Source organism: Monodelphis domestica, chromosome 6 (genome assembly GCF_027887165.1).
Source record: "Monodelphis domestica isolate mMonDom1 chromosome 6, mMonDom1.pri, whole genome shotgun sequence".
Classification (NCBI taxonomy): domain Eukaryota; kingdom Metazoa; phylum Chordata; class Mammalia; order Didelphimorphia; family Didelphidae; genus Monodelphis; species Monodelphis domestica.
In genome coordinates this window covers 266762484-266787896 of record NC_077232.1, presented here as the reverse complement: position 1 = coordinate 266787896, position 25413 = coordinate 266762484, and the positions used below count along the sequence as shown (strand labels likewise).

At 35.9% G+C, this 25413-nt stretch overlaps 1 protein-coding gene across 3 annotated transcripts in view; it reads right to left on the bottom strand.

Annotated features, from left to right (window-relative positions):
• The window catches only part of KLHL8 (kelch like family member 8), an 85984-nt gene that overhangs the window by 6796 nt on the left and 53775 nt on the right, over window positions 1-25413 (bottom strand). For all 3 annotated transcript variants that reach the window (XM_007495925.3, XM_007495926.3, XM_001370703.5), the window contains exons 3-8: window positions 20174-20722; window positions 17154-17340; window positions 15846-15989; window positions 14472-14583; window positions 8867-9035; window positions 8275-8434 (exon numbers count right to left, since the gene is read on the bottom strand). In XM_007495925.3, coding sequence (XP_007495987.2) covers window positions 8275-8434; window positions 8867-9035; window positions 14472-14583; window positions 15846-15989; window positions 17154-17340; window positions 20174-20722 — 1321 coding nt within the window. The remainder of the gene's footprint in view (window positions 1-8274; window positions 8435-8866; window positions 9036-14471; window positions 14584-15845; window positions 15990-17153; window positions 17341-20173; window positions 20723-25413) is intronic.

The window sequence follows — 25413 nt, the reverse complement described above, 5'->3', positions numbered from 1 at the left end:
TTCACTGGTCAACCTATCTATTTCTTGAGCGATTACCAGATAGTTTTGACAATTACTGCCCTTCCATGAACAATTAATATTTCTCTGATTACTTAAATCTGACTATTTGTAGAAAAAGTGTTTTATAATCATATTCATGTAGTTCCTGGGTTTCTTAATTTTTTTTCTTAGAAAGCTCATTTATGGTCTATTTAATTTTTTTCTAAAATGGTTTTATTTAAATATTCTATTTTCTTCTGTTAGTCTAGGCAATATATATTTTAGTAAGTATTCTTCCATTTCACTTAAATGGTTAATTTTTTTGGCATATGATTGGGTAAAATAACAGTTTTACTTTGTTACAAAGGACCTCTATAAACAGCAATCTGTAAAAACAAATCAACAAAACTGAAAGGTTTTAAAAAAACTCTGTGGTGGTATCTTTCCCTAGAATTATTAGAACTGAATGCATTGTTTAGGGTTAAACTCATAGTTATATTTATTTATCTTTCCTATATTTCATTTTAAAATTAGATTTTATTTTCAATTAGATTAACAAGGAAAATATACTTTTTATTCATCTCCTTTCACCTCACTGAGAAAAACAAAATTCCTATTACAAATATAGTCAAGCAAAACAAATTCTTGCGCTGGCCAAACTTAAAACGATGTACATATATGTATACACACAGTGTACAATTTGTACACATTCATGCACACACACATATGTGTATGTATGTATCTTGTATGTATCGATCTCCACTTGGGGTGGTAGTGGTGACATGTTTCATGACTAGTCCTCAGGAATCTAAGTTGGTCATTACATTTCTCAGAGTAGGAAATGGCAAGCCAATCCAGTATCTTTGCCATAGAAACCCTAAATGAGGTCATAAGTCCGATATGACCGAAATAACTAAACAAGAGATCTAGGAAATTTTCATTTATATTTCTTAAAATAGTGTCAAGGCATTTTAAAAACAAAATCATGTTTTTTCCAGAGAGTCTAATGATTTAAAATGATTTCTCTTTGATCTGCTTTCTAGTCCAGCTGTTATATAGCATAAATCTTATACTTTCTTCAATTTTCTTCTATTTTTCCAATGTTTGTGGTTTTCTCAGTTATTGATTTCAGATTCCAGAGAAGCTCTTACTGCTTACTACTTTCTTTTCTATTTATCCTCTTTCCAATACTTTCCTTCAGAAGTTTAATTTTTTTTAAAAATCTCTTTCCTGTATTAATATGATCCTTTTAGGATTTTTTTTCTCCCCTTGGGAGTCCTTGTTTGTAATGAGGCAACTAGGTGGCAAAGCAGATGAAACTCTGGTCCTAAAGTCAGGAAGATAGGAGTTCAAATCCAAATTTAGATTGTATGGATTTGTTCCTTAATCTCTTTGCCTCAGTTGCCTCAACTGTGACCTGAAGATAATAATAATACCTACCTATCTCCCAGAGATATTGGGATGATCAAATGGGATATTTGCAAAGTAGCCACTATATAAATGACAAATTATTCTCCTTAGTGTTAGCATTGTAAAATGGAGATTTGAACCCTAGACTTCAATCTCCAGAAGTCTTTGGTATTTCCCTGAATTCCCTATAATCTCACCTCAGTCTCCACCTGGGCGAGATCACAATGAGTATTTAACTGGCTCTCTGTCTCACACGTGGCTGCTTGGCCATTTGCAAGATGTAGTAAGTTAGTTATGAATGAGCTAATCAGCCCATGGCATGTGTTTTTCTTATTTTTTATTTCTTTATTCCTTGATTTCTAATAATCTTTAATAAACCTCATAAAATAGAATACTTTTATTCCTAGAGACTAAATTTAATTTTTATAACATGAATAATATTAATAGGATTATTAATGTTAATAATCATTATATTAATAGTTTAATTAGTAATAATAACAATAATGATAATTGTCAGTTATTATCTCCTCCTAGTCTGGATTTTTAGGAATCTCTAGATCTACAACACTGTTTTCAAACTGGTCAATGTCTTCTTTGGATTATCCCTCTCATCTTTGGGTCCCTTTATTGGGACTTTGGGCCAGGTCCAAGTTCTACCCTCTGCTGCCCTTTGGGGTGTTCAGGTTAGCTCTGCTGAGTTTTGGCTTATGTCACCTCAGTTCCCTGTGCTGACCTCTATCTCCTGGGTTTAGGAGTCCCTGGATCTTTGAGGCTTTAAGGCCCTCCATGTCATCTCAGGACAGAGTGCTAGGGACCCTGGAGCCTCTAGGCAGCTGGGTTATCCAGCTCTGAGCACTGTGGTGCCATTCTGATAATTCCTACTGACTCTGTAGGTCTCTCTTCTGGATTTTCAACCACTATAAGTAAAGATTACAACACAACATGGTTTTTGCAAGAAAAAGCAAGAGAGGGAATTTTGAATGAACTGCCAATTAACCAGAGGGAGATAAGATTCCAATAGAATCTGGTCAGGAGGCAGTTGAGAAGCCCAGCAGATGGAACTGGGTCACTTCTTCCTTGCTGACAGTTGGGAAAAGGCTGATAGATAAACTTGCTCCTGATCCATGATTGCTTATTGACCGAATACTAAGATTTGGAGCTTAACTCTGAAGAACCGTTGTCAGTTTTGTTATCAATACCTCCTCATGGAGAAAATAACCTTATTTCCTGAACACCTTGTGAAAATCTTTCAATCAACAAGAACCCCTTAGAGATTAGGGAAACCTGATTCCCCTCTTACCTCCTCCATTTCCCTTATTTCCTCTAACTTAAGAATAAAACCCCTTTAGTAAAGACCTAAACTGTGAGACTAGTCCTTGGAGAAACTCTTAAATCTTACCAGACTGAGAAAATCCATTGAAATCAGTTGAGAAAGAGACAGGAAGTGGTGTGGGGGGAAGGAGTGCAAAGCCCAGCCTTTGTCCTAGCTGGCTTCCTGTGTCCCAGTCTTATTACTGTAAATTTTCTAGTAATAGCATCTATTACGCCACCTTGGAAGCTATATGGGGAACGGGTAGAAATTCTCTACTGTTGTTGTCGCCAGGCACTGAGCCTTACAGGCTGGGATATTTGTTTGCTGATGATGGTCCCTGATTTCCTTGCAGATTCCTTTCTTATATGCCTATGGACTTCCGTGTAGTTCTAGGGTGGAAGAAGCCACTACACTTTCTCATTTGATTTCTTGAGTAATATATAAACTATTCAGTTTGGTACAAATTTCAGATGGGTTCTGGGCAATCTAGTTCAGGCAGCTGTTGTGAGCCCCACAGACCAGCACCTCCCCCAGGATCCCTCGCCTGACTCTTTCCAGAATGCTGAGGCCAGTGACAATTCTCTGGGTCATTACTCTGGTTCTGAGTAACATATCCTTTTTATATACTGTTTTTATTTGCCATATCAAAATCACTATTCATACTTTTGCGTATTTTACTCTGTATGACTTATCCCTTGAATTATTCATAGTTTTGGGAAATAAAGTTTTGGCCAATAAGTAGTGAGTTTGCTGGGTCAAAGGGTATATAACAAGTTAAGTGCCTTTGTCTAGTCTAGTTCCCAATTATATTCCCCAAAGTTTGAAACAATTCACACCTCCACCCACAATCTATTAGGGTGCTTGTCTTCCCACAGATGCTACAAGCTAAAGACGCTCACCTAAAGTGTTTTAATAGCTTCCCAAAGCCCCTCTGCTTCAAGTGCCTCACCACTCCGGTCCATCCTAAATACTGCAATTTAATTAGTTTTTCTCACAAACAGACCTGACCACTTTACTCTCCTCAATCAACGCCAGGGACTTCCTACTGCCATTAAGGTAAAAAAAAGAAGCTCCTCTGTTTGGCTCTGAAAGACCGATACAACTTGGCTATCCTTCCAACCTCATTAGACATTACTCTCCCTCCATACTCTGTGATCCGAGGAAACTTCTTCACATAACACTTAACTTCTGTACATGTGCCTTTGTGCTGGCCATCCTGCATCCTTGGAATGCACCTGTCCTTAACCTCAGTTTTATAGAGTTCCCTCTTGAAGACAAAGGTTAAGGGGGCAGCTGGGTAGCTCAATGGATTGAGAGCCAGGCCTAGAGATGGGAGGTACTAGGTTCAAATATGACCTCAGACACTTCCCAGCTGTGTGACCCTGGGCAAGTCACTTAACCCCCATTGCCTAGCCCTTACTACTCTTCTGCTTTGGAACCAATACACAGTATTGATTCTAAGATGGAAGGTAAAGGTTTAAAAAAAAAAGACAAAGGTTGAAGGGGTAGCTAGAGTCAGACCTGGAAACGAAAGGTCCTGCATTCAAATCTGACCTCAGACACCTCCTGGCTATGTGATTCTGGGAAAATCACTTAACCTCATTGCCTGGCTCCTTTTTGCCCTTCTGTCTTAGAAGTGATATCGATTCTAAGAAATAAGAGTTAAAAAAAAAAAGACAGCTTAAACTCCATTTTTTACATAGTCTTTCCTACTAGTTAACCATTATCCACTTTGTATTTAACCACTTTGCATCTATTTTTGATTCTCTTACTATTTATACTATATATTTTTATATTTGTATTTCTCATCTCCATCAAAACATAAGCTCCTTGCAAATGTTTTATTGTTTGTACTCATAGCCCAAAGCCAGCACAGTATGCTTGAGTGACATATTCCCCCTCCAAAAAACCTTACATGTTTCAACAGAATGTAGGCTCACTGGAAAATGAGGGTGTGTCCCTCAGTTCGGGAATGGCTGAACAAATTGTGGTATATGATAGTGATGGGCTACTATTATGCTATAAGGAATGATGAATTGATGGATTTTAGGAACTAGACAGACCTTCACGAACTGATGTATAGTGAAATGAGTAGAACAGAGAACATTGTACACAGTAACTGAAATTCTGTGGGATGACTTAGCTACTAGCAGCAATGCAATGATCCAAGACAGTTCTGAGGGACTTATGAGAAATAACACTATCCACTCCGAGTGATTATATATAAAATGTGCATAACCCAGTAGAACTGCTTGTCTACTCCAGGAGGGTGGGAGGGAAAAGACATGAATTGTGTAACCATGGGGAAAAAAATTAAAAAGCAAGAAAGAATGTAAGCTCACAGCAGGCAGGTTGTTTCATTTCTTTGAATCCTAGCACCAAAAACTGTGCCTGGTGCCAAAAAGCCTGCTTTTTGTTTACCAACTCCTCATTGATCTTAGACATCAATGAGTTTCTTTCTACCTCAACCATTTCCCCTTTGCCCAACTGTATTGATTTTGTAAGTGAAATTATAATTGAAATTTTCTGCTTTGCTTTTTGTGAGCTCCTCTACCTTTGAGTTACAAGTTTTCCATCTAGTCATTTGTCAAAAGTTCTGCCTTCAAGTCTGATTTGCAGAATTAAAGTGGCATTCTATAATGCAGTCACATATTCTTTTGGGACTTGTGGTTGCACATAGTCTTAAACCAAGGTTCTGCCAAATTGCTTTCGTTTTCCAAGCTGTTCTTACCAGTTCAGGAGTCTCCTTTACTAAATTTCATGAGTTTATCAAACATGGCATTCTACTTTGTGATTGCTCTTTGTTTTTTCCTTTTAACTTGTACAAATAGTGTTGTGTAATGTTACTACTTTATGATATGGTAAGATCATTTTATTATTTTTTTTAAAACCTTTACTTTTTACCTTAGTAACAATACTAAATTTTCAGTGCCAAAGCAGAAAAGTGTTAAGGGCTAAGCAACAGGATTACAGTGATACAACAAGGAAGTATTTGAGGCTAGATTTGAACCCAGGATCTCTTGTCTCCAGGCCTTGGTGCTACTTATGTGTCCCATGTGATAATTGGATGGAATTATTTCCCTTGAAATCCTAGATTTTTTCATTTTCCAAACGTATTGCTATTTTGTCTAATTTGTAAAATATCACCCTGGTAATCTATTCTAGCATTAATCTTTTAATAAATTTAAGTAGTGTCGCTTTTCTCATACATGAGTAGTGACTCTCCTGATTATTTTCTTTTTTCTTTTAAAAAAATATTGAACACAAATGTTTATTTTGTGGATCTATTTAATAACCTATGACTTTATTACTTAAATTATTATTTATCTTGATTAGTTTCTTTATTGGCTTCATATTATTTGAAAATAGGGTTAATTTTGTCATCTTTTTAGGCCAATGTTTATACTTTTGATTTCTTTCACATTGTAATAGTGCCAGAACTATGTTTCTAGAGCTATGCTAAAAGTATCCAGGGGAGGAGCCATCCATTTATACTGAAAAGTGATTTTTTTTTTTTACTGCAAATAATTCTTGCTCTTTATTTTAGATAATCATCATGTTAAAGAAGTCTTTCATGCTGCTCTGTGACACAGACATCTTGTATATGTATTAATACAGTCATATTTTGTTTAAATGATTAGCTATACTCATTTTTCCCTAATGCTGAATCACCCTTGGAAATCTAATGTAAATTCCCTTTGGTCATAGAAGCTTTATTTCTACAGTACCTACTAGAGTATTTTTTTTTAAATTATAAATCTATATTTATGCTGGTCTAGAAATTCTGCTTTGACCTTTAGGTTAGGCATCAGAGTCATATTTATATCATTTTTTAGTAAGTCTGGCAGCATGACTTATTTATCAATTTTTAAAAATAATTTTTGAAAGCATAGGTTTTAACTTCTTTTAAAACCTCTATTAGAATTTACTTATATCTGTAGCATTTTTTTTTTTACTTTCACATTTAAATCTGGAGTTTTCTGATAGAATGGGGCATTTTGTTTTCTTTTAACATAAGGGTTTTCAGATCATTTACCCAACAAAATAACATTTCTTGGTTGTGCTGGGACTATTTCTAATCTTCTCACTGGCTGAGCCCTAAACTTTCCCTACCACCTTCTTGCCATCTTGTTCAGTCTTTCCTGATCAGTTTCCCTGATCAGAATGGATGAATAACAAGAAAACTGCTAAGAGCTGGGGATACCAAAAAACCCAACAACATACACTCCTCTTCTCAAGCTCACATTCTAATAGTAGAGACAAGACAGAACTGAAGCTTCAGCTGGAAAGGTCTCATGTTCCTTAAGAGAGCAACGGGCAAGACAGCCTACATGCAATATATCATCTTTAATGTTGTTTCCAGAGATATAACATATTGATTTATAATGTGAAACTACCTAAGAGTATGAAAGTTTTCTGGGTGGGCTGGGGTGGGACAGTCCCTGGGTAATTTGTAACAAAATTAAGACCCTGTAGGTCATTCCAGTTATTCACAAAAATAGTTCTAGCAGAGGATAGGCAACAAGGACAAGTTCTGAGGACATCTCAAGCTGAGTGAGCTGATGGTGGTTCTCTTGCCTTGTCTGTTCAGTGTTCACCAGCCCTTCTTCTTGAGTCTTTGGTGGTTGTGGGCATCATGCCAGCAGGGGCTTAACAGAAATCACGGGCACAGCTCTCTCCTTTGCATCTACCTCAGTGTTTTCTCTCTTCTAGAGCTAGGAAATTTCAGAGGGCAATTAGATTGGGTTTGTACCATCCTCCTGCCCCTTGGCATGGAAGCCTGGCTGTGTGGCACCAGGATGCTTCTTCTCTGCATGTTACAATTGGTCACCCCTTCCAGGAGACAGGTCAGGGGGATGCTTCTCTTCCTACCTTCCTGCCATTCAAGTGGTGAGTGCAGGAAATCCTCTTGGGTTGCCACTCAATCTAGAATGCTAATAGACACTCTAGCCAATGCTTGCAATGAAGGCTTCTATTGTCATCAGTTGGTCTTTCCCAAGGCCACTACTTTCTCAAAGTTTTTTACTTTTCATGGAATTATTTTCCATCTTTTCTTCTTGCTGCAATTTTAATTTGGGGAGGTAGAAAGGTGTGATAGAATGAATGACTTAGTCCCTCTGTCATGCTATAGGGTCTTTTGCCAATTCTAAAAGTCAATAATGTTTTATTTAGAGCTACAAGTTATATATACAACCACCAAATCAAGGAAAGCATGACTATATTTCTGTTAAGCTTGAAGTGGGTAAAAAGATGGTTCAGAAACATCATGTATGTAAAAATTCTATCTTCCTTAAGGCCCTCAACAGTTCTTTGGAAATGATTATCAGAAACCTAGGTCTTTGTATTTCTGAAATATTATTTGAATAAGGAAAATTGAATTTGTGTGATTACTATTTTTATGAAGAGAAAAAGCAAAGAAACAGTTCTAACTTGAAGGAAAAGAATAATCGAACCAACAGTTAGCTCCTCCCTATTTAGCTTAATAATATATACTGATAATTGTTTTGAAATATCATCATAACCCTTACTATGTGAAATTAAAATGTTAATTAGGAAAAGGATTCACTACTTACCTACAACATATAAGCAGCCATGAAGTTCACTAACACCATTGCCTGCTCTCCGCTGACCCATCTCTTTAACTTCTATCCATTTATCCAAATGGGGGTCATATCTCTCCACACTAGACAAAGAGGCCAGCCCATCATTGCCTCCCACAGCATAAACATAGTTCTAAATTTTAAAATAGAAATTAAGGCTAGCTTTTGAATTGATTCTACATATTGCCAATGATATACCTATGATGTATATTTAAGTAATTATTTTACAATATGGTATTATAAAGAGAAGACATGGCATTCAATATATAAGCACACAATCACTGATTTTATCTGACTGATTTGGAAAAACTGAAGAATTCCAAAGGACCAACAGGACAATGTACAAAATGCTTTTAACCTGGGAGAACAAGATCAAGCTTCTGGATCTAAAGGATTATCCAAGTTAACCATCTTAATGAGAAGTCCACTGCTACTAACATAACATATTTAATTGTAAATGCGTTAAAGACAAAATTTCATTTCAGTGCTTGTAATCATGAGATAAATTACTATTCAATTGGGCATAATGATAACAATTCAATAGAAAAGTCGAAAGATAACTTACTATTAGAGCTACTGAACCAACCCCTCCTCGTGGAGTATTCATTGGGGCCACTCCACTCCACTGATCAGATTCAATGTCATATCTCTCCACATTATTGAAGCATGTATTGTCATCTAACCCTCCTATTGCATAAATTGGACCTCCTAGAGAGGCTAAGGCAATTCCTCGCCTACAAAGGCAACAGAACATATCATAAGCACATGGGTATTTTCAGGAAGAAAGTAGAAAACAGTTTTTAAATAAGTGGTCAATGCATTAATTTTAAACATCCAGCTATTTTCCATCAATACTATTCCATTATTAATATTCAATATTAATATTTCATTATTAATGTCATCTCCATCATCATTTATAAACTCACTAATGCTACAAGATAGATGGTCATTCCAATATTAAACAATTTTTATTTAAGAGTTTTACTAAGATCATTACTTCCAATGACCATTTACTCCTATAAATGATGACATCTAAAACAAAGTAAGATAATGTTAAGAACCATTTAGATAGCACCTACTATCTATCTGCCAGGCACTGTGTTAAGTAGGCACTTTACAAATATTACCTCATCTCAGGCAACTAGGTAGGTAGGGAAATAGATGGGCCCCTGGTTGTCTAGGTAGATAAAGAGTATTAGGCCTAGAGTTTGGAGGCCATGGGTTCAAATCTGGCTCCAGACACTTTCTAGTTGTGTGACCTGGGCAAATTGTTTAACCCCAATTGCCCAACCTTTGCCACTCTTCTGTTTTAGAATTAATACTTAAGACAGAAGGTAAAGGTTTAAAACAAAAACAAAAAAATAAAAACCAGATATTACCTCATCGATTTCCCAACAATTCTACAAAGGTAAGTACTGTTATTATCCTCATTCTACAGTTAAGGAAACTGAGGCAAAGAAAATTTAAGCGACCTGCCCAAGGTCACATAGCTAGTAAGTGTCTAAATCTAGATTTGAATTCAGGTCTTCTTGACTTCAGGCCTAGTATTCTATCTATTTTTGCAATACCTAGCTTCCTAGAGTTCAATTCTAATAATAGAGGTTAAAGAAAAAAAAAAAGCTTTTAATTTTTGACTCTCAAAAGCATTAGAGAGCATATTATGAGATGAATAAGTCGAGAACATTTGTTAAGCACTTACTCTGCACCAGACACTGTGTAGAGTGCTGGGGATATAAACACAAGCAAACGAGGTAGACTCTGCCATCAAGGAGCTTACATTCTAATGAAGACAATACATAAAAGAGATTTGGAAGGGGAAGAATTACTTTGGAAGGGTGAATTACTTAAAAGATAATTAGGAAGTAAACTGGAAGCCTGGATCCAAGCAAATAAGGCAAAACGCTCATTTACCACATCAGGGTGGTTTCCAAGAGACCAAGTCCAAGTTTTTTCTGGGCTAATGGCTGGAGCACAAACAGCATGAAGATGGCCAGGAATTACAACAACCATCCTCTGCACAGTTCAAAACCTTTGTCAATGACTTCATGTGTATACTGATTTATTTAAATTAATCTCTAATTTGTCATGAAAGAATGACATGAAATCAATCAAAAAGATTCAAGGCACTGTGCTGTAATATATTTAGTTTACCTCAATTTTATTCCCTATTGAAGACTAACTATATTGGCATTTACCAACTTACGGCAATACTTTACCACCTGTGGAACCCAAACAATGCAGGGATATTGTGTCTAATTCTTGAACCCTTAAGAAAAACAACAATTGCCTATTACATTTATCACCCAGAAAATATGCAATACTATACTATGGAATAAGGAAGCATACTGGCTGTAAGTTGATGGGAGAGAAAGAAAGTGTGTGTGTGTGTACACTTACATATAAATACTTTTCTTTTGAGTTTGAAGAAACTAAAAAAAAAAAAACCCAAGTGAATGAAAAATGCCTGTTTGGCAGACTATGGCATGCAGTAAACAGACAACTTATAAAGCTCATTTCTCACTAAATAAAACTTTGTTAGACAATGAAAATGAACTAGTTGGGCCCAGGATTAAACAACAGTTGAAGGAAGACTGCCTTTAAGAAATTGCAAGATTTGTTTAATGACCTCCAATTCTCCCTGAATCAAAGGTACATTTTTAAAGCAATTCAATTAAATACATATTTATTGATTGCATATCATGGATCAAGTACTGTGTAAGTGTTTAGTGTACTTAATATCTGGGCCTTGTATAACCCAATTCAAATTGCTTGTAAGCTCCAGGAATGGGGAGGGAAGGGAAGGAAATAATTTGAATCATATAACTTTGGAAAACTTATGTGGAAATCTGTTATTACATGTAATTGGTAAAATAAAATATCTTTATGAATATAAAAATACAAAATATTGGGGCTTAAAATTTTTATATTATTTTTTAAGTTAATAACTTATTTTCTCTGCTTTAATGTATTGTACTTCATTCCTTGAAAGGAATGAAAAAAAGAAAACCAAAATCCTAGTAATAAATATTTGTAGGCAAGCAAAACAAATACCTTCATTGGTCCTCTGAAATTGTGGCTGGTTTTGGCATCAATCAAGCTTTCAAAATATTTGTTTTCATGATGTGGCTATTAATAAATGGTCAGTCTAGTTCCATCTATTTCACTTGTCTTCCTAGGTTTTTCTTAAACTTCCGTTGCCATTTCTGGAATAGCTTTGTCAATATTAGTCTATTACAGTAATAAACCATCATTTGCTCAGTTTTCCCTAGATCTTTTTAGTTTCTAGCTCTATGTTTATAAGAATAACTATAAATATTTTTGTACTTGTGGGTCCATTACTAATTTTCTTATTTCTTTTTGTTTCTTCATTAGTAATTGGTTTTCATGTTCCTTTCACAAATATAACATTAGCTATTTTACCGTTCAACAGTTTGGAAGGTTTTCTTTTGTTTGGATTTTTCCCCCTTGGAGTGTTGTTAATCTCTTTATTAGATTTTCTATTTTAATGCTTTAAAAAAATTGTCAGTTTTCTAGTTAGTTTTGCCTTTTTTTTTGTTATATACCAAAACAATATTGATCTGGACTGTTTCTCTCTCTTTTATTGATTGTTTGAGGTATACAATTCCCTCTAAGGACTACTTTGGTTGAATTCCACAAATTCAGATATGTTTTCTCATTGTTGTGCTTGTTTGTTTGTTTTTTTAAACCCTTACCTTTCATCTTGGAGTCAATACTGGAGTGGTAAGGGCTAGGCAATGGGGGTTAAGTGACTTGCCCAGGGTCACCCAGCTGGGAAGTGTCTGAGGCCAGATTTGAACCCAAGCCCTCCCTGTCTCTAGGCCTGCCTCTCAATCCACTGAGCCACCCAGCTGTCCCATGCTTAACCTTTAATAACAAAAGTGTCTATTGTTTCTATGATTTGTTATTTGATTCACCAGTTGTTGTTGTTTTTAACCCTGACCAAAGGCAGAAGAGTGGTAAGGACTAGGCAGTGGGGGTTAAGTGACTTGCCCAGGGTCACTCAGCTAGGAATTAGGCCAGATTTGAACCTAGGACTTCCCGTCTCTAGGCCTGGTTCTCAATCCACTGAGCTACGTAACTGCCCCTTGATTCACCAATTCTTTACAAATAAGTTATCCTTACTATTATAGTTTTACTATTTCTCCCTGTAACTTTTCCTTAAAGAGTTTTGATTCTATGCCATTTGGCACATGTATTGATAAATGATTTTAATTTATTGTCTATAGTACCATTCAACATTATCTCTTTCAATTAAGTCTAGTTTTACTATTGCCTTATTTAAGATTGTTTTTTGTTAAAAAAAAATGGGTGAGTTCATCTTATTCAGTTTTGAACTATAATTGTGGATTTCTCTTCAACCTATTCTCTTTATTTTTTTTATCTTTGCATTCTCTTCTTTAGGAAGAGGACAAGAGAAAAAGAGCAATATAATTTGTTTTTATTCTCCCTCTTACCCAAATCATAAATTCTTAACTTTCTTTTCCTGCAAATTCTCTTGTCCTGATTTTTCTCTGTTTTCTCACTCCATGAATATTAGGCCCATATTTGTCTTACTAGATGGGAGTGTGGTAGGACACTTTCTTTGAGCAAGTAATTTGTGTGATGTTGGAATTCATTGTTTTTTGAGGGTTTAGTGGAGTTACACTTATGAATCTATTTGGGTCTATAGTTCTTTTGGAGCTCATTTCATTTCTTTATCTGAGGTTTGAATTAGTTTTAATTTTGTTTCTTGTTCTGTTGATTTGGATATTTTGTATTTAATTTTCTTTTTAGTTTTTTGGTTTTGTTGGCAAAATATTTTCTAAAAATTTTTTATATCCTCTTCAAAACCCCCTTAAAATTTAGAAAAAACTTTGCCTTTCTTCTATTAATTATTTTCTATTTATTTTGAATATAGCTTGTTTGTACTTATTTATTTGTTTGTTATCTCCCCTCTTTGACTATGATGTACTTTAGGGCAGGAACTACCTATTTTGCCTTTGTATCACCAGCACTCAGCACAGTGTTTGATACATGGTAGATGCTTTAAATGCTTAATGACTCGAAGACCTAAAAGCTGTGATCAATGTAATGACCATAGAGATTTCTGGGAACTGAAGAAGCATACGAGTTAAGAATTCAATTGATTAAAAAAGCCAGTTTCAGAGGTATACCATCCCACAAACAATTTAATTCAATATTATTAGATGTTATGAGCTCTAATAATAAAAAGAGATAAGAGAATAAGCTATGGCATGGTTTTGGCCTTTCTCAAAGAACTGACAATCTTTTTTTTGGGAGGGGGGTGATGTGGAGGAGACATACCCACAAATAACTATGACACAAGGGAGAGTATGATAAATAGAAGGAATTGTCCACATGAAAAAGTAATGTCCCAAAGGATGTGGAAGAGGAGATAATTTTCATCTTAGAAGAAGAGAGGGCCCCTGAATAAGGCCTTGAAGAAAGAAAAGAACATGGAAGAGTACCTAAAAAATTTTGTGGGCAGTAGAGTTATTTTTCAATGGATGTTATGTGGAAAGATTTAAGAAATATCTCAAAATAAGGAAGAAAATAACAATTTTAAAGTGTTAGTATAAGAATAATAAATAATAAAATGTTGGTATAAGATAGTTGTACTGGATACCATTCTAACTACTTATCTAGTTGATATTGATGATCTAAACGCATATCTCTAGATAATTGCTTTTCTAAAAGACTTAAACATCTTTCCTTGGATTCATCAAGGTACCTTTAATGGTAGAGATACTGATGTTTCATAATGAAGATGGACATTGCAAAGGAGGACAACTCTACATACATTTTAAAACTGAGTTTAAAATTTTATTTTAAAAAGATAAATAAATAACCACAATAGGACTGGAATTTTATTCCATTTCTGGTTCTTAAAAAGAACTAAGAGGATATGACCAAGTACTACTTTGGTTTACCTACAAAGCATAGGAACGATGATTCATATTCTTTTTGTCTTCTCTTCAATAAAAGTAGTATAATACCAGATATTCAATAAATGATGACAGAATGTACTTAATAAGTTTTGCACATTTCTCAAAATAGAAAGGAACAAAAATATTTTTCCCTTTAGTAATATGAAGTAGATATATTATTTTTTTAATACCTTGTAGATCAAGAAATTCACATGAACCTACCTCTTAGTGTTCATTGATGCTTTCATAATCCACTTATTCGCAAGAGGATCAAACATCTCCATGCTGCCTAAATGTTCATTTCCATCATGTCCACCAACTGCATAGACTTTACCTATTAAGACAGAAATAGATTTCTTTGTGTTAATGAATTAATTTAACAAATGAGTTTTCACTTAACATTCTCGACACCAAAAAGTTGCCCAAAACAGTATTAGAGATAGAAATATTTTAACAACTGATAGCATCATTTTATCCATGATATTAGATGGTTAAGTACTAATGAAATATTATTCTAGTAAAACTTGGAGCATTTTCACTGGCTGTCCTCCCCATTTGGTAATCTCTTTCCTTATCTCTATAGCTCCTGACTTTCACTGAATATCAGCTAAAACTAACCTAAAAGAAGCTTTCCCAGCTTTCCTCAGCCTCAGTACCTTTCCTCTGAGATTATTCCCAATGTACCCTGTATAAAGCTTGTCAGAATAGATTTGCAAGTCTTCACTATCACACTTGAGAGAAGGGACCTTTTTTTTGCGTTCTTTGTATGCCTAGTATGTGCCTTGCACATAGTAGGTGCATAATAAAGTCTAGCTGACTGACTGAGAAATGAATAGACCATGGTGATTTATAGAAAAATATCAAAAAATGACTTGTAGGGGGCAGCTGGGTAGCTCAGTGGATTGAGAATCAGACCTAGAGACGGGAGGTCGTAGGTTCAAATCTGGCCTCAGACACTTCCCAGCTGTGTGACCCTGGGCAAGTCACTTAACCCCCATTGCCTAGCCCTTATCACTCTTCTGCCTATTGGCTCCAAGACAGAAGGTAAGGGTTTAAAAAAAAAATGACTTGTATTTTCTCCTTTTGTTACAATTCTGAAAAGAATTGTTAGCAACTAGGAAAAAAAAAAACCTTTCTAATCTTTGATGAATACAGAAGACACATTCACTACTCAAGTCTAATTTGTATTCATATTTAATGCTTTTCTAGAATCTATAAATAAACCAGAAGTATTTCACTTAGTTTTTAACTTAGGAATTGGCTTCATTTTTAGTGTAAAATACATCTCTGTACTATGGCTCTAATAACTGACTTTACTGAATATACATAGAGCACCTGGTGGTTCAAAGCACAATAATTTTTCATACTGATGAAGCTACCAGTTAGAAATTTTGCCTATTTACTGAGAAACCTCTAGTAATTACATGTATGCACACATTTATATGGGTATACATATATGTGCATACATAAAATGTATACTGTATACCTATATACATGTATGTAGTTGTCATTTTATATATCAATAGTTCTTATGGATCAAATATCTTCAGGTAGGATATAATAATGGAAAATTCTGATGTAAGCAATGTTACCAACCTCCCACTGATATTACACCCACATGCCGCCTCCGACTGTTCATTTCAGGTCCAAAGAACCAACTATTTTTGTTTATTGAATAGCATTCAATACTTCGAAATGGGTCACCTGATCCACCTCGACCACCTACACAGAAAAGTACACCTGAAAGAAGAGACAGATTAGTCATAGAATTGTCAAATAAGATAGAAATAGGTAAGGAAGGAGGATTTTAAAAAACTCTATCTCTGATAAAAATACAAGTTTTCAGAAAATTACGTGAAAAAAAGATCTTTCAGAATGTATTGAGTATAGTCACATTTGTAAAGCAAATGAAAAAGCAATCTAAGATTATTCTGGGCCTGAGTTACCACTTCCATTCAGACATCTAATTACAAGAATAAAACTAAGGATTTCATCAACAAAGCATAATTTACTCAGAGAGAAGTCAGTATTTTTAGCTATTTGGATCAACTTTTCAGACAGTAACTTTCATTCAAAAGTACCTACACTAAAAAGAAATATCCTCTACTTACTTAGCAAAAGTGATAGTATGCAATTTTTGGAGGCAATTGACAGTTCTTATCCATCCTAATTCCAAATGGGAAAGTTTTTTTAAAATAATACTTTGAGAGGAATGATGGCTATTTATAGAAGATTACTGATTTTATACTTTCCTTTACCAATATTGTTTATAATTTATGTTTAATTGAAACATTTTCAAAATGGTCATTCCATTAATTTGTTTTTAAATTCCCATTTAAAGTGATACCTAATGTAAGTAAAGCTTTTAATATTTTTTTATAATCTAGAAGACTACATTTTCAGTAATTTAAACTTTCCCATAGAGATCAGAGATTTAAAGCCTGAAAGACCTGTGGAGCTCATCTAACCCAACTCCCATTCACACTTTATGAATGTGGAAACAGAAAGAGATGATGTGCGTTTCCTAGATCACACAACTGGTAAATTGGAGATCTAGGACACAGATCCAGATTCCCTGACTTGAGGAGGGATGGAGGCTCTCCCAATTCTGCGTACTCCTCTGTAGAACACCTGCTGCCTTTATGTCTCAAGCTCCACATTCTAACTCTTTGTTCAACTGATAGAAGAGTTCTCAGGAAAATTCAGTCTAAACTTTATACAGAGAAGGCGGAGGATATGGTAAGTATTAATAGAAATATTTAGACATACTTAGTGGTGCTTAGATTAGGAAAATGTGTTCCAAATCATTTTGCAGAAAATTTAACACTACCAGCCCCGAAGTACATCAATGGCAATCACAGCCCTTCCATCAGCATTTGTTGATGTAAAGGGAAATTCAATTACCAGCAGTCTGCTTCCTCGGAGTGGTTCGAATGGAGTACTCAAAGTCAGGCACTGCCCTGCTGCTCAAGTGAAGGTGGTAATTTCTTGCTTCATCGAGTAAATCCCTACATTTTAGATTTTGCTTGACAATTTCTTCTTTTGCCACAACACCCATAAGAAAATCAATGGGCAACAATGGTAGTCGAACCTGATGGAATTGTGAATAGTTGCAGGTATTAAGTTGTTAAACTGATGTCAAATCCTAATTGGATAGCTGCGTCTACCTCAGAGTACCACCTCTAACTGCAATACTGAAACTACCTCTGCCACTGCCCCATTCCACTCGGACCCTGGGACTATCTGGTCTGCTGCCATTATTCCCTGAAATTTCTGAGGCCTTGCTCTCTGCTCCTGTATGAACCCAGTATCACCTGGCCTTTCCATTTGATATGAAACTGAACCCTCTCTTTAGGTGTTATCTTATCCATTTGGGATGCTCCCAATGGGAATGGGAGCTCCTTGAGAGCAGTCTCTATTTGTAACTCTATGTTTAGCACAGAGTAAACTACAAATACATGCCTTTCCATTTGTGGTGGATGGAAATTGTATCACCTATTTTTTATGCCTAAATTTGGGTGTCTCCTTGAGTCAAGTTGTCTGACATAGTTTATATCCCTTCTTAAAACTGATTTTAAAGTTGTTAGACCAATTGAAAATTTAAAGCTTGCTTTTTCCTTCTGCAAATTTATCTTAACTTAGTAAACATTTTTTGAGTACTATAAGTCAAAAGCTAATAGGTGGAGATAAGTTTGATAGGTAGAAAGATAGACAGATATGGGATAAAAGTGAAGATGATTGTTTTTAAGTGCTATGGAAGATAGGATAGGATAGAAGTCACTTTTTTCAAATGGAGAGATGCACACAAATAAGGGAAAGTCACTGGCATGCACCAGTGTATGAACAGGATCACAGAGGCTGAGTGGTAGCTAATTAAGTAGCAAAGACATATCGACTAGGTGGTACTGCCACTTCCTAAAGGCCACCTGATTAACTGCTATACTTTATGGTAGGGTTTTTTTTGTTTGTTTGTTTAGGTAAAAGTTTTAACCGTGAGTAGAAGGTAAACTTCTCACAAAACAGGGACAATCTCACTTTTCTATTTATATCTCCTATCTCCTCTGGCACAAATTTTTCCTGATCTCACTTCAAATGCTAATTCTCTCTTCCCTGGCTGCCTTGTATAAATTAGATATATATTTATTTGGTTCTACTGAAACACACATGCATGTTTATATCTATCTATGTATCTTCACAAGTTTTCTCCTCCTATTTCTTTGAAAGCAGGGATTACTTTATTTTGTCTTGATATCCTAGTGCCTAGCATATGGGTACTTAAAAGACTGCTAAATAACACACAGTAGGCACCTAATAAATGCTTACTGACAGATTTATTGCTATTAATGTGAATATGGAACAGCAAATCTAGTTTTTAAACCAACAAACCCAGAATTATAACAAAATATTTCCCTTCAAAGTTGACATACTAAAGGCTATATACTTATTCTTACCATTTGCTCAAAACACTTCTGGAATGTTTTCCAGATGTGGATTAATTTTATCACCTAATGGCATCCTTGTAAATATTCTTTGTTGTGGTAAATCTTTGTCTTTTTAAAACAATTGATTTTGAGAAATAGCAAAAAGACATTTAATGAAAAAAAGGTAAAAGGGGAGGGTTAAATACTTATATAGTACTTACTACATTATCAGGCATTGTGCTAAGCACTTTAAAGATATTATCTTGCCTGATCCTCACAATAATCCTTTTGGGTTGGGTGCTGTTATTTTTCAGTTGAAGTAACTGAGGCAAACAGAGATTAACTGACTTATTTGGAAGTGAGGGGTAATAGGATTAAGTGACTGAGGCCAAATTTAGACTCAGGTTTTAAATATAATAATAATAAGCTAGAAGACTGGAGTAGGTAATGCTATGTTTCATCCAAAAGAAAGTGACCAAAAAAGAAACTACTTTTCTTGAACAGGTTGTCCACTGACAGTGATGGCAATTCCAAAATAAGAGTTCCAGAAAATGTTTTAAGCATTGGGTTTAACTACATATCCTTTCTTTCTAAAATTACTAATTCACAGAACAAGTTTTACCTGAATGTATATTAGTTCATCTATCTATATTTTAAAATTAGTTCACAGCTTAAAAAAGAATAAACAGTAACAAAAAAGCTTGTCCATTTTTGTCTGCCCTAAAACTAGCTATATCTATCTTTCAAAAGTTCATAAAGACTATACATTTCCTTCCACTGGAATTTAAAAACCTTTTGAAAAATGTCATCTTGTACTAGAGAAATGGTATCCTGGAAGATAATTATCATCCATATGATAGCTAAATGCTTCTATTAAGAGCTCAAATGTTTAGGTGAGATGAGTGGTGCTTTAACACCACTTTAAAACATGCTTTAAAGTAGAATTTCTTATCTTACTAGGATCAACCAGAATTTTTTGTTGAGCAAAGCAATTCATCAAGATTTAGAAACTGCAATCATTATAACCATACTATAGTTCTATTAACTCAGAAAAGATTTGTGTTTTGTTATTTTAAATAGTTTTTATTTTTAGTTCTTTTAATTGCATTCAATCTGTGTAGATTCAATCTTCCAGACATGTAGGTTTTCATTCAAAACAACAGCCTTTTTTTTCCTATTAAAAGCTAAAAAAGTACATTTAGATTTTTAAAAATTAGTGGCTAGGATTTCTAGTCCTAGGCTTACAAGAACAGACTTCCATTTACAAATATATTAATTAGTAATGGCCACAGATGATGTGGAGAGATCCAATTTGTTGTAATATTTGTACATTTAGCAGTACACTAAATACTGCTAGTCAAAACCTTTTAAAGCATTATACTCTATCAATGACTATCAATATTTCTTCTCATAACATATTTTTTCCCCACCAGAGTAAATACACAACTATGCTTTCATAACTTTCTTCCTTCAATACAATCACATATCTCTGTTTCATCCTACCTGAGCAAGTATTTCATTCAACCACATCACATGATGCTGAGGATTGGCAAGAAGCCATTTGATGGCAGCACGGTAGACCTGCTTTTCATTCTCAATGTTTAGATCACTCGAGGACAAAAGTTTATAGAGATGCTGGGGTGAGACACTCACGAAATCTTCACACTCCACTACTTCAGCAAAATGTTCACAGGCATATCGGTCTGCCATGTCCATTAAGTCAATGCGGTTGTGACTCTCTGCAAAAGCTCGAACTGCCAGGCAATTGGAAGGGTGAAAATGTAACTTCATATATTCACAACAAGCTCTAGCCACCAGCTCTACCTGTAGAATACAGGCTGCATACAAAAGAGGCTGGACATTGTCAACTGTCAAAGTGAGCCGGGAAGAATAAACAAACTTCACCAAGTCTTCTATTGCATCACCATCAAAATCTCTGATCTCAATGAGTGACTGGTTGGATTCAGCCATTTCAGAAAGAAACATAGCTCTGAAGTAAGGAATAACACAAGCTAGTACCAGCTTATGGCAGGTGATCAGCTTTGAACCAACCTATTGGAAAAAAGGAAAAAAAATTAAAAAATAGTGTTAGTCTATGCTCCAGCTGGAACAAATACTGAATTTTGGGTATTTTCCTAAAGAGTAAATTACAGTTGTCCCTCACTATATCAGGGGTTGATATATATATAAATATAATTTTGCATTGTGGAATTTTCACTATATTGTGGGACTTTGTGGATTAATACTGTACTGTACACAATGGAATTTCAGTACACCAGGATTGCTTGCACAAGTTTGCTAAGGTGATGTTGTACACAGCACACTATTGGCTAATGAAATTAAAGGTGACCAACCACAGCATTGTATTCTGTATCCTGGGTGTTGATTGGCTCAGTGTTCATAAGAGTGTAAGAACAAGAGTGTGGAAAAGGTTTATAGGAGAGTGGGAAGGGTTTATAAAGCCTTTAAAAATATATAAATAACAAAATAAATATAATGCCTCTACTTTGCTGGTTTTTACCTACCGTGGAGGTTAGGTGAGGGATCATTGTATATGGTCCCTTACTTTAGAACGAAACCAATTGAAGACCAATTCTCACCCTCACCAAGTTTAGCCTCTTAGTAGCAAGAAATCAAGCAATTTTTTATCTTAAATGATGTTTTATTAACATTTCCAAATTGTTAATAAAACAGTAAAAAAAGAGCCCAGTTCCCATTTAGAGAATAAATTTTATTTTTTAATTTACATATAAAAAAATTGTGTGAATATGTTTTCTTCTGGTTAAGACTGCTTTCTAGTCCCCAAATGTATTTATTTATAAAGTTGTCTACTTCTTTCTCCTTGTGATTTATAACTATCATATAATTTTAAAAAACACAATCAAATGAGGGATTATTAAAGAATTTGAAGTTTGAAGAATAAATTGCATTTATTATTTTATAAAATAAAGTATTTCAATACATCTATGTGCTAGAATTTGGTCATTTCCCAGTTAATAGGTAGATTATTTTATTTTTCCTGCTGCTTTTAGTTCTGGGGGGAATTTTTTGTTACCACAAAAAGTGCTCCTATGAATATGGCTCCTATAAATTCTGGCATATGAGAGACCTTTCCATCTGACTTCTCTTGTATATCTGGTCAGCAGTGGAATCGAATTTCATAAATAGATCCTGCCACAACTGGACAACCTAGGATTTTAGATCTGAAAGGGACCTTATAGAGTAATCCAATTTAGCTCCTTTGTTCCACTGAGGCCCAGGGAGGTTATGAGGTCAAGGGTACTGCTTGTGTAATGTTTAGAAAGTAGACCTAAAATTACTGCTTATTGTGAAAGAGTAAAAACAAGTGAGAGCCCAATATTATTCACTATATTACATAATTACATAAACAAATATAAGATTTTGTATGTGGTATTATATTGCTTTCTAAGGGAACTGTGATTACAGTTCTTTCATGACCTATGTGATTTTAGGCAAGTCACTTCCCTTCTAAAGGCCTCTACTCCAGAGAAGAATCTGTGAAATGAAGGGGCTTGAGCAAAATGATTCCTAAGTATGGAACATAAAGGCATTTTGAAGTACCAGAAAATGTTGTATTCTATGCAGATCAGGAGGACAAACATAAAAGCTCAAGTACCCCCTCAAAAACCCTGTTAGAGATCTTGTCCTAGAAGTAGCAATGAGGAGCAGTCCTTATCAAAGGAAAGAAAAAATCTCCATCCCTTGATCTACTATGCTTCTCTACATCTCCAAACCTGTCCAAAGGTTGAAATGAAACTATTAGGGAAGTATACTTTTATAGAAGAGTATTTTATTAGCATTAATCATTTTGCTTAAGAATTTTTTGACATTAGTCTTTGGATATTTTTAACTTACAATATACTCAGTATTAAGAAAGAGGCAGTATTACTGCCATGACTCCTGCACCACTCTTGGGAGTTTGGAATGCCTGAATTCAAATTCTGCCTCTGATGTGTGCTTATGGGCAAATCAATGAAGTAGAGAGCCTCAGGTGACTCTAATAAAGCTTAATACATAGGTAACCCGTTCCGGTTAAGATGGCGGCTTAGAGAAAGCTGAAGTTCAGATCTCCGGAAAACCCTTCCCGACCGATCTCAAACTAGAAGCTCCTAAGGCGCCGAAATTCAAAACGATCAACAGCACAGACCCTGGGAACCCTCCTCCTGGACCTGGACCCGGTTCAAAAGGTACGGCTCCCCTTAAAAGCCAGAACCCGAGATCACTCGGACCTCAGGGGTAGGAGCGCAGAGTCCAAGGCTCCCGGAAGCGGCAGCTGTGCCGGGCTCAGAGAGCAGGGTCTGAGGAACAACAACCCTCAGGGTCTTCTACCCAAGTCCCAGTCCGGGTGAAAGTTACTGCCTGGGGCTTCCGCTGCAGAGAGCCTGTCGGTCCGGGTGAAAGTTACTGCCTGGGGCCTCCGCTGCAGAGAGCTGGTCAAAACAACAGCAACCCTCAGGGCGGGCAAGACAGCCTCACGGGCTGGATCCTGCTATCCAAGTCTCAGTGAAAGTCTGTGCTCTCGGAGCTTGGGGAAGCGGCAGCCCATCCCCCCGCAGGCCGACGAAACAGCCTCACGGCCAGGGATTCTGAAGGCAACTTCCGGAAATCGAGCCAGGGGGAGAGTGTGGCCTCGTGGTCCGACCCTTCCATTCCAGTTCCAGTGAGGCATATTCAGTTTAACCCAGGGAACGCTCATAGAACCAACATCTGCCCAGGACTAAAGCCTCTGATCACCAGACAAAGACAAGAAAAGCCAATCCTCCACGTTCAGAGATGACAAACTCCACAGAAGCACAGAAGCCCTAAAATACCAAGAAAAATAAGAAGAAAGGGGCGACTCTGGACACATTCTATGGAGCCAAAATACAAAATACAGAGCAGATAGAAGAAGATATACAAGAAAATTCTCCAAAATCTTCCAAAGGAAATAGAAACTCTCCACAAACACATGAAGAATTTGAATCAGAAAGGACCAAAAAGATGGAAGCCCTCTGGGAGGAAAAGTGGGAAATGATGCAAAAGAAATTCACGCATCTACAAAACCAGTTTGACCAAACTGTAAAAGAAAACCAGGCTTTAAAGCAAGAACTAATAAAGCAAAGCCAAAACACCAAGAAATTAGAAGAGAACATAAAATATCTCACCGACAAGGTGATAGATCTGGAAAACAGGGGGAGAAGAGAAAATTTAAGAATAATTGGACTCCCAAAAAAGCCAGAAATAAACACCAAACTGGACATGGTGATACAAGATATAATCAAAGAAAATTGCCCAGAGATTCTAGAACAAGGGGGCAATACAGCCACTGACAGAGCTCACAGAACACCTTCTACACTAAACCCCCAAAAGACAACTCCCAGGAATGTAATTGCCAAATTCCAAAGCTATCAAACAAAAGAAAAAATCCTACAGGAAGCCAGAAAAAGACAATTTAGATATAAAGGAATGCCAATCAGGGTCACACAAGACCTTGCAAGTTCTACGCTGAATGATCGTAAGGCATGGAACATGATCTTCAGAAAGGCAAGAGAGCTGGGTCTCCAACCAAGAATCAGCTACCCAGCAAAACTGACTATATACTTCCAAGGGAAAGTATGGGCATTCAACAAAATAGAAGACTTCCAACTTTTTGCAAAGAAAAGACCAGAGCTCTGTGGAAAGTTTGATACCGAAAATCAAAGAGCAAGGAATACCTGAAAAGGTAAATATTAAGGAAAGGGGAAAAATGTTATCTTCTTTTACTCAAACTCTCTTCTATAAGGACTACATTTATATCAACCTATGTATACTAATATGTGGGGAAAATGTAATGTATAAATAGGGGGTAAAGAAAGACCAAATAGAATAATGGTTCTCACACAAAGATTCACAGGGGAAGGGGAGGGGAAGAAAACTCCTATAAGAAGGAGAGGAAGAGGGGGGGGGGGGTTACTTAAACCTCAATCTCAGGGAAATCAACTCTGAGAGGGAAAAACATCCAGATCCATTGGGATCTTGAATTCTATCTTACCCAACAAGGGTAAGGAGAAGGGAAAACCAAGGGGGGGAGGGGGAGAGGGAGAACAAAAAGGGAGGGAAAGAGAGGGGGGAGGGGGAGGGAACAAAAAGGGAGGGACTAAAAAGGGAAACATCAAGGGAGGGGACAAGGGGGACTGATTCAAAGTAAATCACTGGACTAAAAGGTAGAGCCGAAGAAGAAAAGGTTAGAATTAGGGAAGGCAATCAAAATGCCAGGGAGTCCACAAATGACAATCATAACTTTGAACGTGAATGGGATGAACTCACCCATAAAACGTAGACGAATAGCTGAATGGATTAGAATCCAAAACCCTACCATATGTTGTCTTCAAGAAACACACATGAGGCGGGTTGACACCCACAAGGTCAAAATTAAAGGATGGAGTAAGACCTTCTGGGCCTCAACTGATAGAAAGAAGGCAGGAGTGGTAATCATGATATCTGATAAAGCCAATGCAAAAATAGACCTGATCAAAAGGGATAGGGAAGGTAATTATATTTTGTTAAAAGGGACTCTAGACAATGAGGAAATATCATTAATCAACATGTATGCACCAAATAATATAGCACCCAAATTTCTAATGGAGAAACTAGGAGAATTGAAGGAAGAAATAGACAATAAAACCATACTAGTGGGAGACTTAAACCAACCATTATCAAATTTAGATAAATCAAATCAAAAAATAAATAAGAAAGAGGTAAAA